Genomic DNA, 13,832 nt, shown 5'->3' with positions numbered 1-13,832 from the left:
ATTCAAAGTTTTCTATGTATGGAAAACCAGCTAATTGCACTGACTCAGCAACGGTGGAGAGGAAAACTATCTTTAAAAAGGAAGAAACCTCCAGCAGAACCAGGCTCAGGTGAGAGACCATCTGCTGAAGCTGACTGGGGTTCAAGGAGACAGAAGCAGACATACATAAAGAAGCAGAAAAGCCAACTGTAAACCAGCTCCACAGAAAACAAACAGCCAGGCAGATGAGCTCCGATGTCAGAGGATGAAAGAGAGCACATCCAGTTAGTCACTGTCAGAGAAACAGGACTACAATGAAAAACAGGCAGATCTCGAAAATCTATAATTAAAGGTGTTGATGGCAGCAGACCAGCATATATTTCTCTCCAGGGTGGATTCACAGCCAAACAGGAAAAGACCAGATGAAGCGACTATGAGAAAAAGCAGAGAGCATAATGATTGAACAGATTTTGCAGATTGAGAGAATAGATTTTGCAGATTGGGAGAATAGAGATAGAATGAAGCAAAATGATAACATAGGGGTCCCTATGTCCTCTAGCAATCTAAGCCTATAGCAGCATAACTGTGGGGATAGCTCAGGATAACCTGAGCCACTCTAACTATAAGCTTTATCAAAACAAAAAGTTTTAAGCCTAGCCTTAAAAGTAGACAGGGTGTCTGCCTGACGGACTAAAACTGGTAGTTGGTTCCACAGGAGAGGAGCCTGATAACTAAAAGATCTGCCTCCCATTCTATTTTTAGAAATTCTAGGAACCACTAGTAAACCTGCAGATTGAGAGCGAAGTGCTCTGTTAGGAACATAAGGAATAATCAGATCTCTGATATCAGATGGAGCTTGGCCATTTAAGGCTTTATATGTGATAAGGAGGATTTTGAATTATATACTTGCTTTAACAAGAAGCCAATTTAGAGAAGCCAGGGCAGGAGAGATATATCTCTCTGCAGCATTTTAGATGAGCTGAAAGCTTTAACCTACAAATTTTGGACTTCCTGATAGTAAAGAATTACAATAGTCCAGCCTTGAAGTAACAAATGCATGGACTAGTTTCTCAGCATCACCCCTGGACAGGAGATTTCTAATTTTTGCAATATTCTGCAGATGAAAGAAGGAAATTCTAGAAACCTCTTTTATATGGGATTTAAATGACAGATCCTGATCAAAAATAACACCAAGATTTTTTATTTTATTATCTGAGATCAATTTAATCCCATCAAAATGACGGGACTGACTAATTATTAAAAACTCTAACTTCTGTTTTGTCTGCATTCAGGAGCAGAAAGTTAAGGGTCATCCAAGTTTTATGTCTTCAGACATGTCTGTAATTTTTGTAATGGGTTAGCTTCATCTGGATTTATAGACAGATATAGCTGAGTATCATCAGCATAACAAGGGAGATTTATCCCATGCTGTCTAATAATCTGCTGATTGGGAGTATATATATATATATATATATATATATATATATATATATATATATATAGTAAAAAGAATTGGTCCGTCCTAACTGTGATCCCTGTGGAACTCCCAAGGTAACCTTAGAGCATGAGGAAGATTTGTCATTAACGTTAACAAACTAAAATCAAACAGATAGATAGAATTTAAACCAGTCTAGTGCTGTTCCTTTAATTCCAACAAAAGAGTCAAGTCTTTCTAAAAGAATATCATGGTCAACTGTATCAAATGCAGCACTGAGATCTAACAGGACAAGCACAGATAGAAGTCCATTATCTGAGGCCATGAAAATATCATTAGCAACCTTCACCAGAGCGGTTTCAGTGCTCTTAGCCAGACTGAAAGTATTCAAAAAGTTCATTATGGTGTAAGTGATCACACACTTCTTTGGCAGCTACTTTCTTAAGAATTTTAAATTAGATAGGCAGATTGGATATACAGTAGGTCTATAATTGACCAAGTCATCTGGGTAAGAAACACAGTTTCTTAAGCAAAGGTTTAATTACAACAATCTTAAAAGCCTTTGGTATGTATCCCTTTAACAGAGAGAGATTAATCAGATATAAAATGGAGGAGGATATCTAAGAGAATACCTCTTAAATAACCTGGTTGGAACTGGATCTAACACACAAGTTGAAGGCTTAAATGAAGACAATAATTTTGCTGAGAAACTATTGCTCTGAAAGTTCAACTGGATCTAAGCAGTCTAAACCCGGTTTAGATTCTAAGGCTATCTCAGATGCTGCCTCACCCTCCAGAGACAAACCAATCCTAGTTAGAGGAGTGCTATTGATCTTTTTCTTAATAAAATCAATATTATTTAAAATGAATCTTATAATATTATTACTGCTAAGAGCGGGTGGGATGGACGGTTCAACAGAGCACGGCTCTGGGTGAGTTTGGCAACTGTACTAAAAAGATATTTTTATCCTCCTCTATTAATGAAGAGAAATATGCTGCTCTTGCTTTATGAATTGTTTTCCTATATAGCAGTAAACAATATTTTGAGACTAGGTAGGATTTCCATAGGAATGTAGCACCATTTTCTTTCCAGTTTCCTAGCATTTTGCTTTGGATTGTGCAGCTCTGCTTTAAAACAGGGAGCAAGCTTTCTTTTTTAAAGGTTTTCATTTTTTTTAAAAGAAGCTGTGTTGTCTAAGGCAGTTTGCAGAGAACTAGCAACCCCATCAACAAAATCATCAACCTGTGAAGGGGAATAAACTAAGCTTTTGCACTCTGCAGCACTGCTCAGAAACATAGAGGAGAGAGAAAGTGAAACAGATTCTTTAAAATGTATAACATTCTCAGATAATGATCTTCCAAAATGAAACCTTCTTTTGTTGGAGGAGAACTCTGTTAAAGTAATCCTGAAGGGTATTGAAAAGTGGTCAGAGAGGACAGGGTTGTGAGGAAATACTATAATTTCTTCACATTCTATGCCATATGTCAGTACAAGGTCCAAAAAAATAAATAAATAAAAAGCTGAAAAAGTTTGAAAATGAGAATGTGTGGGACTATTCACATTTAGAACAAATCCAATAATGTCTAAGATAGCATTAAAGGCAGCTCTTGAGCTATCATCTTTAATATCAGCATGGATGTTAAAATCCCCCACTATGATTACCCTGTCAATATTCAACAACAATTCAGATAGTAATAAGTAAGGACCTGGTGGTCGATACAAACGTACAAAAAGAATATGCTTTATGGCTTTGCAATTTGGATTAGGGAAACTAATGGTCAATTGTTCAAAAGAGTTGTTATTATTAACTCCCTTTGGAGTAATCAGTAAGTCAGACTGAAAAATTCTGTGAAAATGTAAATACCTTGAAGGAGTTGCCTCTTTTACAGGGAGTTTTAGAGAAAGAAAAATGTCCCAGTTTCTGCATGTTTGCTCTTTTTTCATTTTCAGTCAAGTTCAACTTGTTGAATATGAATAATCATATTTGTTGAAGGATTTAGGCTAAGTACTTCTATTGATAAAACTTAAACATAACAGTAGCTTATAAGTGGACCTTATCAGATTTAATTGTATTTTTATATTTGATCTTGATTTGCTGCTACATGCTTTTTACTGCTGTTGAATCACCATAGACACATTTGAAGCCCACCCACACCCATTAATTATTAGCTATGTTATTGTCATATATTGAGGTAGTATCTGTCAGCTATATCTCCCTTTTTTTGCTCCTTTTGTTAACCTCTTACACCCTAAGGGGGTATAAATAAATTTCTGCCTGACAAAAACACACAAAAGTAAATAACTTATAGCCTCAAAGCTATTAGATTTAAGAAGAAACTTTTGGTACGTCTGTAAAGGTAAGATGTCATAGAATGGTTTTCTGGTGTCAGCACCATTGTAGCTTTGACCCTGCCTGAAATGTTAGGGACAAAATACAAAATATTTTGCATTTTTTGAACCTCGCAAAAATTTTCTTTGAAATAAACATTGCAAAACACTACCAAAATATTATTTATAGCACCAAAAAGTAGTACAGACTTTCAAATCTAAATGTTGTGTAAAAATATACAAAATGTGGACTCAATCAGATGAATCATATTTATTTTAGAATGGTATTAGTGAGAAATTTCTTAGGCGGAGAGGCCGTTTTGGTACATTTATCCATAAATGTCACCAAACTGTGCCAAATATGTTTTTTACATCAATACTGGGGGTTTGGTAAAATTACGAGGTCATGTAGCAGCTGGACCCGCCGGTGGGTCCGTAGGGTTCAAGGGGTTAAATATATTCTGGTAATCCTCATAAGGCGTCAAGAATGTTTTAAGTTCCACTGGTGAGAAATCCACACTTTTAGACTTCTTATTTCCTTTAGCTGCCTTTGCGGATTGTGTTCTATGCATTCCACTGATGAGGGATTCTTATAGGGGGTGACTTACTGCTGCCCTCGTGTCAACTGTTGCTCCATTAAAAAAACAAAAAAAGATCTACATGTGTATCAGATTAAAACTAAAAAGGTATAATTATTTATGTGGTTAGTATGGATTACTCAAACCATTTACTGACCCTAGAGTCTGCAGTTTATAGTCTGAACTTTTTACAAGATTCTCCAGGTGTTGAACATCGGATCCCTTCAGGTTGTTCTTCGTCAGGTCCAGTTCAGTCAGATGGGAGGGGTTTGATTTCAGAGCTGATACCAGAGAAGTACAGCTGAACTCTGACAAACTGCAGTTCTCTAACCTGGATAAAGAACAAAACATGTGACCTGAAGCCAATACATGCATTTTTTAAAAATCAGATGAGTGAAAGAGCTCTCGTTAACATTAACGCTGACAGAGTTTAAGATCTGCTGACTTCAACTCCATCCATACAAATTCAGGTTCTGCACCAAAATAACTCTAGTTTTACAGAAAAAAGAAAGAAAAGATCTGTAGAATATTTGTAGGAAATAATAACAAATATAGATAACGTAATAAAATGTGTCTATTGATTAAATTAGAAATTTCTTCTCACTTCTTTTAAATTATTCTGTTAAATAATAATGGCTGTTAAATAAATAAATAATTATGTATTTGTTGATTATTTATACAGTTTTTATAACTGTTTTTGGCAGACGGAGCTAAACTTCACTTTTCTAAGCTGGGTTAAATCCCATATCACACACTTTACACAAGGTGTTTCATTCAAACCGGGTTCTGAGTTTTTTTTATGAGATATAACATCTTGAAGATACAATTTTTTGACCTATAGGGGCTTTTCCATAAATATGTGCAACCTTAAAAGTTCTTTAGATTATGATGGTTATTCTAATAATAATAGTTGGGATGGGAACAGAATTCCAGCACACTCAATCCATTAAAATTGACCAAGACATAGCCCAACATTTGACCATAATAGTAGCATTCTGCAAGGCTCAATACTTTGCCTTGTTGGTTTTACACGGCTAAGGTACTATTCAGCTATATGCAGATGGTGGTGTTCTTTATACATCTGCTAAGTGGCTTATTTAATTCTAGTTTGCTTTAAAACTATCAAAACACAGCCAGGACACAATTGGAACAGAAGGGAACCGTGAAAGAAAGGACCATATGAACACCTAGCCAGATTTGTGACCTCTCGTACCTCTGCCTATCAAGCACATACTGCAAACTCTTTGATAATGTTTCCTAAAAGAAAGCTGGCTGTGCCATGTGCTCCCCAGTTTCACCCATAGTGATGACTATCTACAGGTGCTGGTCATAAAATTAGAATATCATGAAAAAGTAGATTGATTTCAGTAATTCCATTTAAAAAGTGAAACTTGTATATTATATTCATACATTACATACAAACTCATATATTTCAGATGTTTATTTTGTTTAATTTTGATGATTACAAATGACAACAAATGAAAATCTCAAATTCATCATATCAGAAAATTAGAATATTGTGAAAAGGTTCAAAATTGATGGCCCCTGGTGCCACACTCTAATCAGCTAATTAACTCAAACCACCTGCAAAAGCCTTTAAATGGTCTTTCAGTCTAGTTCTATAGGCTACACAATCATGGGGAAGACTGCTGACTTGACAGTTGTCCAAAAGACGACCATCGACACCTTGCACAAGGAGGGCAAGACACAAAAGGTCATCGCTAAAGAGGCTGGCTGTTCACAGAGCTCAGTGTCCAAGCACATTAATAGAGAGGCGAAGGGAAGGAAAAGATGTGGTCGAAAAAAGTGTACAAGCAAGAGAGATAACCGCACCCTGGAGAGGATTGTGAAACAAAACCCCTTCAAAAATGTGGGGGAGATTCACAAAGAGTGGACTGCAGCTGGAGTGAGTGCTTCAAGAACCACCACACACAGACGTATGAAAGACATGGGTTTCTGCTGTCGCATTCCTTGTGTCAAGCCACTCTTGAACCACAGACAGCGTCAGAAGCGTCTAAAGAGAAACAGGACTGGACTGCTGGTGAGTGGTCCAAAGTCATGTTCTCTGATGAAAGTAAATTTTGCATTTCCTTTGGAAATCAAGGTCCTAGAGTCTGGAGGAAAAGAAGAGAGGCACTTCATCCACGTTGCTTGAAGTCCAGTGTAAAGTTTCCACAGTCAGTGATGGTTTGGGGTGCCATGTCATCTGCTGGTGTTGGTCCATTGTGTTTTCTGAGGTCCAGGGTCAACGCAGCCACATACCAGGAAGTTTTAGAGCACTTCATGCTTCCTGCAGCTGACCAACTTTTTGGAGATGCAGATTTCATTTTCCAACAGGACTTGGCACCTGCACACAGTGCCAAAGCTACCAGTACCTGGTTGAAGGACCATGGTATCCCTGTTCTTAATTGGCCAGCAAACTCTCCTGACCTTAACCCCATAGAAAATCTATGGGGTATTGTGAAGAAGAAGATGCAATACACCAGACCCAACAATTCAGAAGAGCTAAAAGCCACTATTAGAGCAACCTGGGCTATCATAACACCTGAGCAGTGCCACAGACTGATCGACTCCATGCCACGCCGCATTGCTGCAGTAATACAGGCCAAAGGAGGCCCAACTAAATACTGAGTGCTGTACATGCTCATACTTTTCATGTTCATACTTTTCAGTTGGCCAACATTTCTATAAATCCTTTGTTTTTATTGGTCTTCAGTAATATTCTAATTTTCTGATATGATGAATTTGAGATTTTCATTTGTTGTCATTTGTAATCATCAAAATTAAACAAAATAAACATCTGAAATATATGAGTTTGTATGTAATGTATGAATATAATATACAAGTTTCACTTTTTAAATGGAATTACTGAAATCAATCTACTTTTTCATGATATTCTAATTTTATGACCAGCACCTGTACATGTAGGAGGTGGAGAGCAGAGAGCCTTCCTGAAAAGATGTAGAAACATTTTCAAAAGTCTGGTTGCCTTAAAAAATTAAGCAGGTTTTGTGGTTGCCATGACGCAGATGACCCAGAATATACACCGGCAAACTGAGAATATTTGAAGAAATCAATTAATTAACAATTTGGGATTTATTTTTAGTTAAGGGTTAACATTCATGCCGTTAAACATGGTAACAGATTGACAGGCCTCCCTACATTTTATGATGTGATATACTGATGTTCCAAATTTCAATTTATCAAATTTAGTAGGTATGTTATGCCAAAGGATTTGAGAAATTCATAAGTGGGTCTTGGCCTATAGACAGGGTGTGGGGACCACAGAACATGTGCGCTTAGAGCAACTTACAAGCACCGCCTCTCATATCAGATATATCTCTGCTGCTTAGTGTCAACATAACTTTGTCATAAATATTGGCACCAAAATAAAATACAAAATATTACCTCAATGTCTGTAGTTTGCAGAGAGGAATTTGTAGAAAACTACAAAGCTTCTTCACCCCAGCATCTTTTACATGTATGTTGCCACTCAGATCCAGTTCTGTCAGATGGGAAGGGTTGGACTGTAGAGCTGAGACCAGAGACGCACAGCTGATCTCTGACAGACTGCAGAGCTTCAATCTAAACAAAGAATAGACATGAGAGCTAAAGCTAACTTTATACAGATTAAAACTGAGAGATAAGCAAATATATAATAAAAATAAATGACTAATTGAATTGAATGTATGTGATCCAGTACAATAAACGTAAAGCATTATAACAAGTTGATAAAGATTACTAGTTGATTTGTTTTTGACCAAATGTCTCACAATGTGAACACAGGCCACTTGAGGATATTAAGAAACCATTACTGTCCACCACAGTGCAAAATCAGATGATGCAAATATGAATGCAGTGGCACAACCTCCCAGCTTAGTAATGAAGAGGGCTACATATAAAGACACCAACACATTTATTTAATGTACACCTACATTATTCTTTTATCTATTTTAATTAGATTATTGAGACACAGTCCATAAAACAGGAGTAGTAACTGCAAGCCGGTCTGATGTTGGCACCCTTTTAAGACAGTCATCAATATAAGGAGGACCAATATGGCCCTTTTATGAAGAGTCTGCCCTTGTGTTCTTTTCTGGTTTGAACAATGAGCCCACAATAAAAAAAAAAAAAACAAGCCACTCTCACTGTCTGGCTTTTTCTGCAGGTTTTACCAATACTAACATACATATTTACGTGAAAAAGCCAAAGGTTTACTAAATATGTACATTTTTAGGCATGCCTATACCAGATATTGTAATCAATAATTGGGCAATCAAAACTTAAGAGATAAAAAGGTAGGTGGATGACAGATGGACAGACAGATAGAATGACAGATACGAAATGGTTATAGATAATAACTGTAATATTTATTATAATTTATGCTATGATTTCCACTATGATAACTTTTTATGTAGCTCTGCTTCTGTCTTCTTGAACCCCAGTGGGCCTCAGCAGATGGCCGCTCACACTGAGCCCGGTCCTGCTGGGGGTCTGTTTTTGTTAAAAGGGAGTTTTTCCTCTCCACTGTTGCTGCAAGCATGCTTAGTGTAAGGGATTGCATTCGAGTCATTGAGTTGATGCAATCAAATGGTTTTCCTTAGATAGAAAACTTTGAATCAATTTGACTGTATGATCTGGTGATCTGTAAAGTACCTTGAGATGACTTGAGATGACACTATAGAAATAAACTGAATTGAATTGAATGTTGAAGTACGCACATATATATCAAAGTGCATCAAATAACAATAGAAATCCTCTCATATCAGACTGTGTTTTCATACTTTTAGCTGCAAGATGCAAAAAAGAGGATTGTGTTGAAAAGGAATTAATCTTATAAAATCTTTAGAAAGATTTAAATCCTTCTATTTGTAATTTCATAACTTATATCCTCATCCAGGTACTGACACTAAAATGATAGCCAGAGATACAACCAAAGAAACAAAAAGAAAACAAGGCTCCACCTGGATCTGTTGAATATCAGCCATATGTCTGCAGTATAAAGTTAAAACCAATTTGCATCGGAAATATCAGCACTAAACAAAAACATGGTGACTTACTTTAATGTCTGTAATTTGCAGAAGGGGCTCTGTAGAAAACCACAGAGCTGCTTCACTCCAGAATGTTTCAGATCTTTGTTCACACTGAGGTCCAGATCTGTCAAATGGGATGGGTTGGACTTCAGAGCTGAGACCAGAGAAGCGCAGCTGATCTCTGACAAACTGCAGTCCTCCATTCTGTATAAAGAGTAAAACATTTAGAATTAAAGAGAAAATTAATTCCATGGAATGAAGTAAAAATCACAGAAATACAGAGAAAGTAAAACTAATAAAACCAGAATATGTTATCGTATCATTAAGATTAGTTTATTAGTTTACATCACAGAGGTCAGGGCTATAATACAACATATAAATACACAAGTAACATCAATACCAGTAATAGCAGTCCATACCTTGAAACACATTTTATTATTTTATTGCTTTCTGTCTATCTACTGCCAATGAATTAATAATATGCTAGTGGAATGAATAAATGTTAATTTTTAAACTTTTTCATTTATTTTTTATTTTGATCATTTCTCATCTGGCAGAGTACAACTCTGCATTGTTATATTGCTACACTGCCAGGAGAAGCCTAACAGATTCACTTTAACAATTGGAGTATTACGGTGTCTGCTATAATTCCATCAGTCTGTAAAGAGAAACCTTTATTAGAAATGGCTGAGAGAAATATTTCAGGTGGCATTGTGACAGAAGAGAGGGATTAAAACGAATAGAGGGAAGGTGGGGTAAAAAGTTAAAAGAAATAAAGTAATAAATGAACAATAAAGATAATACAAAACACCATATAGGTTTTTTCTACACTTTAGGAAGAGAGAAATAAAAAAATAGTGCAACAAATAACACAAGCATATATAACACCAACATCACAGAAGAGTACAGATTTCTCTATACCCTTTTTCAGGCGGCAGAGTTACAGGTAAACCTGGCATGGATAACAAATTAATGGTGACAACTGAAGATCATTGCTCAAATACAAACCAGGAGCAAAAGCCCTACAGCTGATCCTTAGCCTGCTGAATTTCTAAAAATTGAGCCACAATTATTATGTCCTCTTTAGTAACACATTCTCACTCTCAACTCGTCATATATTGATGCTTTTTCAAAGACTCCTGCGTATCACATACTGACACGTAAGGAGTACCCCACGCGTCACTGTTTGATGAGTAGGTTAAATAACAGGTTGCGGACAGTATATTATGTGGCCCACAGCAAAAGAAAATTGATTGTTAGCCTACAAATTTACTTTGGTAGCTTTAAAAGTGTATAGTTACATGTATACTACTGTTTCTTTAGGTTTAGGGCTTAGTGTAGCCACAGGAGATTCTTCGGGATATGCGTTTTGTGACAGGAGCACCAAAACACATATCCTAGAAAGTTCTGGAAAATGACTGCAACTCCACGGTAATGTTTAACAAGTATTTTTATGTTTATTATTGACATATAAATGGAAGAAAGTTCAAAGAAGAACGAACTACCAGCTGGGCCAACCCAGTTCAAAAGAAAAAAGACATTTAGTTTCTATTAATTGATCAGTATAATATTTGTCATAAAGTTTCTCTAGTATCAAAAAGGCAGAATATTTGCACTAACTTAAGACATAGTGTCTTACCTCAATGCCTGCAGTTTGCAGAGGGGAGTCTGTAGAAAACCACAGAACTCCTTCAGTAGTGTGTCTTGCAGGATATTCCGACTCAGGTCCAGTTCTTCCAGATGGGAAGGGTTGGACTTCAGTGCTGAGCCCAGAGAAGGACAGCTAATCTCTGACAAACTCCAAGGCTCCAATCTAAATAAAACAAAAACGTATGAACTGAAGTGTGGTTGAGAGTGGTAGATTCTCTTATAATAAAACAAGACAATCATAAGATTCTCTTTGGAACGATCACATACTCCCTGGGAAGGAAGCATATTTATTTTCAAATTCCAATGTCATTCAAAAAACAGTCTAGCACATTTCTCTGACACAATGCTTTCAAAAGAGCCCCACCTTTTTTAGGGACTTTTTTAATACCAAATTCCAATATGATAGTATATCTGTGTGCAAGTATGTGTCTGAAGAGTACGTGCTGGAGTGTGTTAAACAATTTGGGTTGTGTGCTCTGTTTTTATCTTTATCCATGTGTGTGGCTAATGTCTATTTGAGTGTAGCTAATAGGTTATACAAACAGACCTCTGATATTGCATGATTAGGAATCAGTATCTACCTCTACTACCAGCTAAGGCTTGAAAACCTCTGCCACAGGTAAACATTAGGACCATTTGAAACAGAAATGAACTAATCCTATGTATGAAATGTTAGAGAGTTTCACAGTTCAGATCAACATTCAAATCAATTCAGATAGGAATCTGTTCAGTGTTGGTGCTTGAGTAAGATTTTTCATATTTTATCAGTTAGTCTGAGTTCCATTAATGTCCATCTCTGATCTATACTAAATAAAGATTACTGGAGGTAAAATATTACCTGCTAATAACCTTTCAAACCCAACATGTCTATTATACTACCAATCCCAAAATGTCATTGTAAGGAATATATTCATAAGCAATATATATACCTTTCTGTGCTTTAGTGAGATTCTGGTGTTGGGGCCTATGTCTTTGTTTTCAGGATGTTCAAGCTAGATTCTGTATGAGCGATGAATGATTACATAGTCTCATCAACCACTTTATTATGGTATGTTCACATCTAACACGAAACCTGTCGGATTTAGGTTTCCCATCATAAGTTAATTAAGTAGTAAAAAGAATGAAAAAATGTAAATGAAAAGGAAGCACTTAAATTATTAATACCTATCTATTATGATGGAATTCTGGCATGATATTTTCATTTAATTTTAGACATCTTATGGAAAATGCTAAAACAACAAAGCTAAGGGTTGATCATGGTGGTACAATTTTCTCATATTTACTGATTGATAAAAGAAGAAAAATTTCAGTTTATGTTATCTTATTATTAGGCTTAGAGAAACAAAATAAATTTTCATAAAAACATCTAAATAAGATAATAAGATATAAGTATAAAAGAAAAGGTGTTTTCTTATTCTCAGATTTTTTTCAAAACCAAAATCAAACTGCTACATATTTTAAATATTTTTGTATATCAATATAAACAATTCTGAGTGCAAATGAAAGCCTGAAATAAGAAAAAAAACATTAATTTACAAAGTTAACACTTGTATAAATAGTTATTCATACATAAGGATGGTGGGTTATTTAAAAAAAGGAAAAATTAATTAGTTATTTAAAAAGTCAAAGTATCAGCAAATTATGTTGGATACACTCAGAAAACTAACCTAAGAATCTTAAGTTTGCAGATTGAACTCTCCAGTATCTCACACAGGTGCTTCAGCTTAGAGTCACCATGTGTTTTCCATCCAAAGATTTCGTATATGTGCAGTTCAGTTAGATGACAAGGGTTGGCCTTCAGTGCAGAGGCGACAATTTCACACTCAGTCTTTGAAAGTGAACAACCAACAAGTCTGTGAAAAAAAGAAACAGTCAGCTTTAATTAAATTGAGCAATCTGTATTAAAGACGCAGACTAAAATAATTTATAGATAGTAATATTTTAATTTCATGAATATCTGGATTTTTGATTAATTTCCTGTGCTTCACTGTGAAACTTTTCAGTTCCTTAGTTAGTTCTTTATTTAATTTGAAGCTTCATACAATCTGAGTGGTGGAGACTAATTTAGAAGATGAGCAAGTGGTTCAAATAGCTCAGGTTATATGTTTGTAGAACAACATTAAGGTTTTAACACCAACCATTCTCACTACTTATTGGTAAAATTCATGCCATGGTCTACTTGCTGTCTGTTGCAGGAAAAATGTGGATTGACAAAAAGAGTTCATGGACATTATCTTGGTTTTGTTTTGGTTCTTTTTTAGAACTATATCTAATCTTTCATGTTAAAAAGCTTTGCAAAACAGATACATTCTGAGATCGCTCTTAAAAGCCTGAACATAGTCAAGGGTACATAATGAGAGTGGGAGATCACTCCAGAGCCTTTCATTCAAAGTTAATTACAGAGTTTGCAGATGGCTTGGCCAGGATCAATAAGAGCCAGCTCCCAAAGAATTATAAGGTATGGAGCTGACAGATAATTCTCTACTCAAGGGTGATGAGGCCTCTGAAGATGTGCAAGGCCCCCTTTATAGTGGCAGACAAGATAGACAAGCTGGCTATCTTCTTAATCAAGAAGTAGCTGGGCCTACCAAGATGTCTGTCAGACTTCGAACTGTTATCAGGAATATGCTGCAGTGGCGACTGCTGTCTATCAGACATGGATACAGCCGGGAGAAGGCCCAATTGGCACTGGAGCTGAGGGAACCCACCGAACAAATGGTGAGAGCAGCTGGCTCCCATTTATGAACAGGAAGGATATGGGAAAGCCCAGAAGGAGGTCTGGCTGAAACATTGTGAGGTGTTGGGTAGAGTCCAAGAGGGTTGTGCAG

At 36.2% G+C, this 13,832-nt stretch overlaps 1 protein-coding gene across 1 annotated transcript in view; it reads right to left on the bottom strand.

The window, feature by feature from the left end:
• The window catches only part of LOC119787996, a 145,304-nt gene that overhangs the window by 2,533 nt on the left and 128,939 nt on the right, over positions 1-13,832 (bottom strand). The window contains exons 10-14 of the mRNA XM_038292103.1: positions 12,672-12,857; positions 10,994-11,167; positions 9,382-9,558; positions 7,730-7,906; positions 4,479-4,652 (exon numbers count right to left, since the gene is read on the bottom strand). Coding sequence (XP_038148031.1) covers positions 4,479-4,652; positions 7,730-7,906; positions 9,382-9,558; positions 10,994-11,167; positions 12,672-12,857 — 888 coding nt within the window. The remainder of the gene's footprint in view (positions 1-4,478; positions 4,653-7,729; positions 7,907-9,381; positions 9,559-10,993; positions 11,168-12,671; positions 12,858-13,832) is intronic.

The sequence above is a fragment of the Cyprinodon tularosa genome, unplaced genomic scaffold (assembly GCF_016077235.1).
Source record: "Cyprinodon tularosa strain WSP-4 unplaced genomic scaffold, ASM1607723v1 ctg308, whole genome shotgun sequence".
In the NCBI taxonomy this organism is placed as follows: domain Eukaryota; kingdom Metazoa; phylum Chordata; class Actinopteri; order Cyprinodontiformes; family Cyprinodontidae; genus Cyprinodon; species Cyprinodon tularosa.
This window is presented reverse-complemented; position numbering and strand designations above follow the sequence as displayed.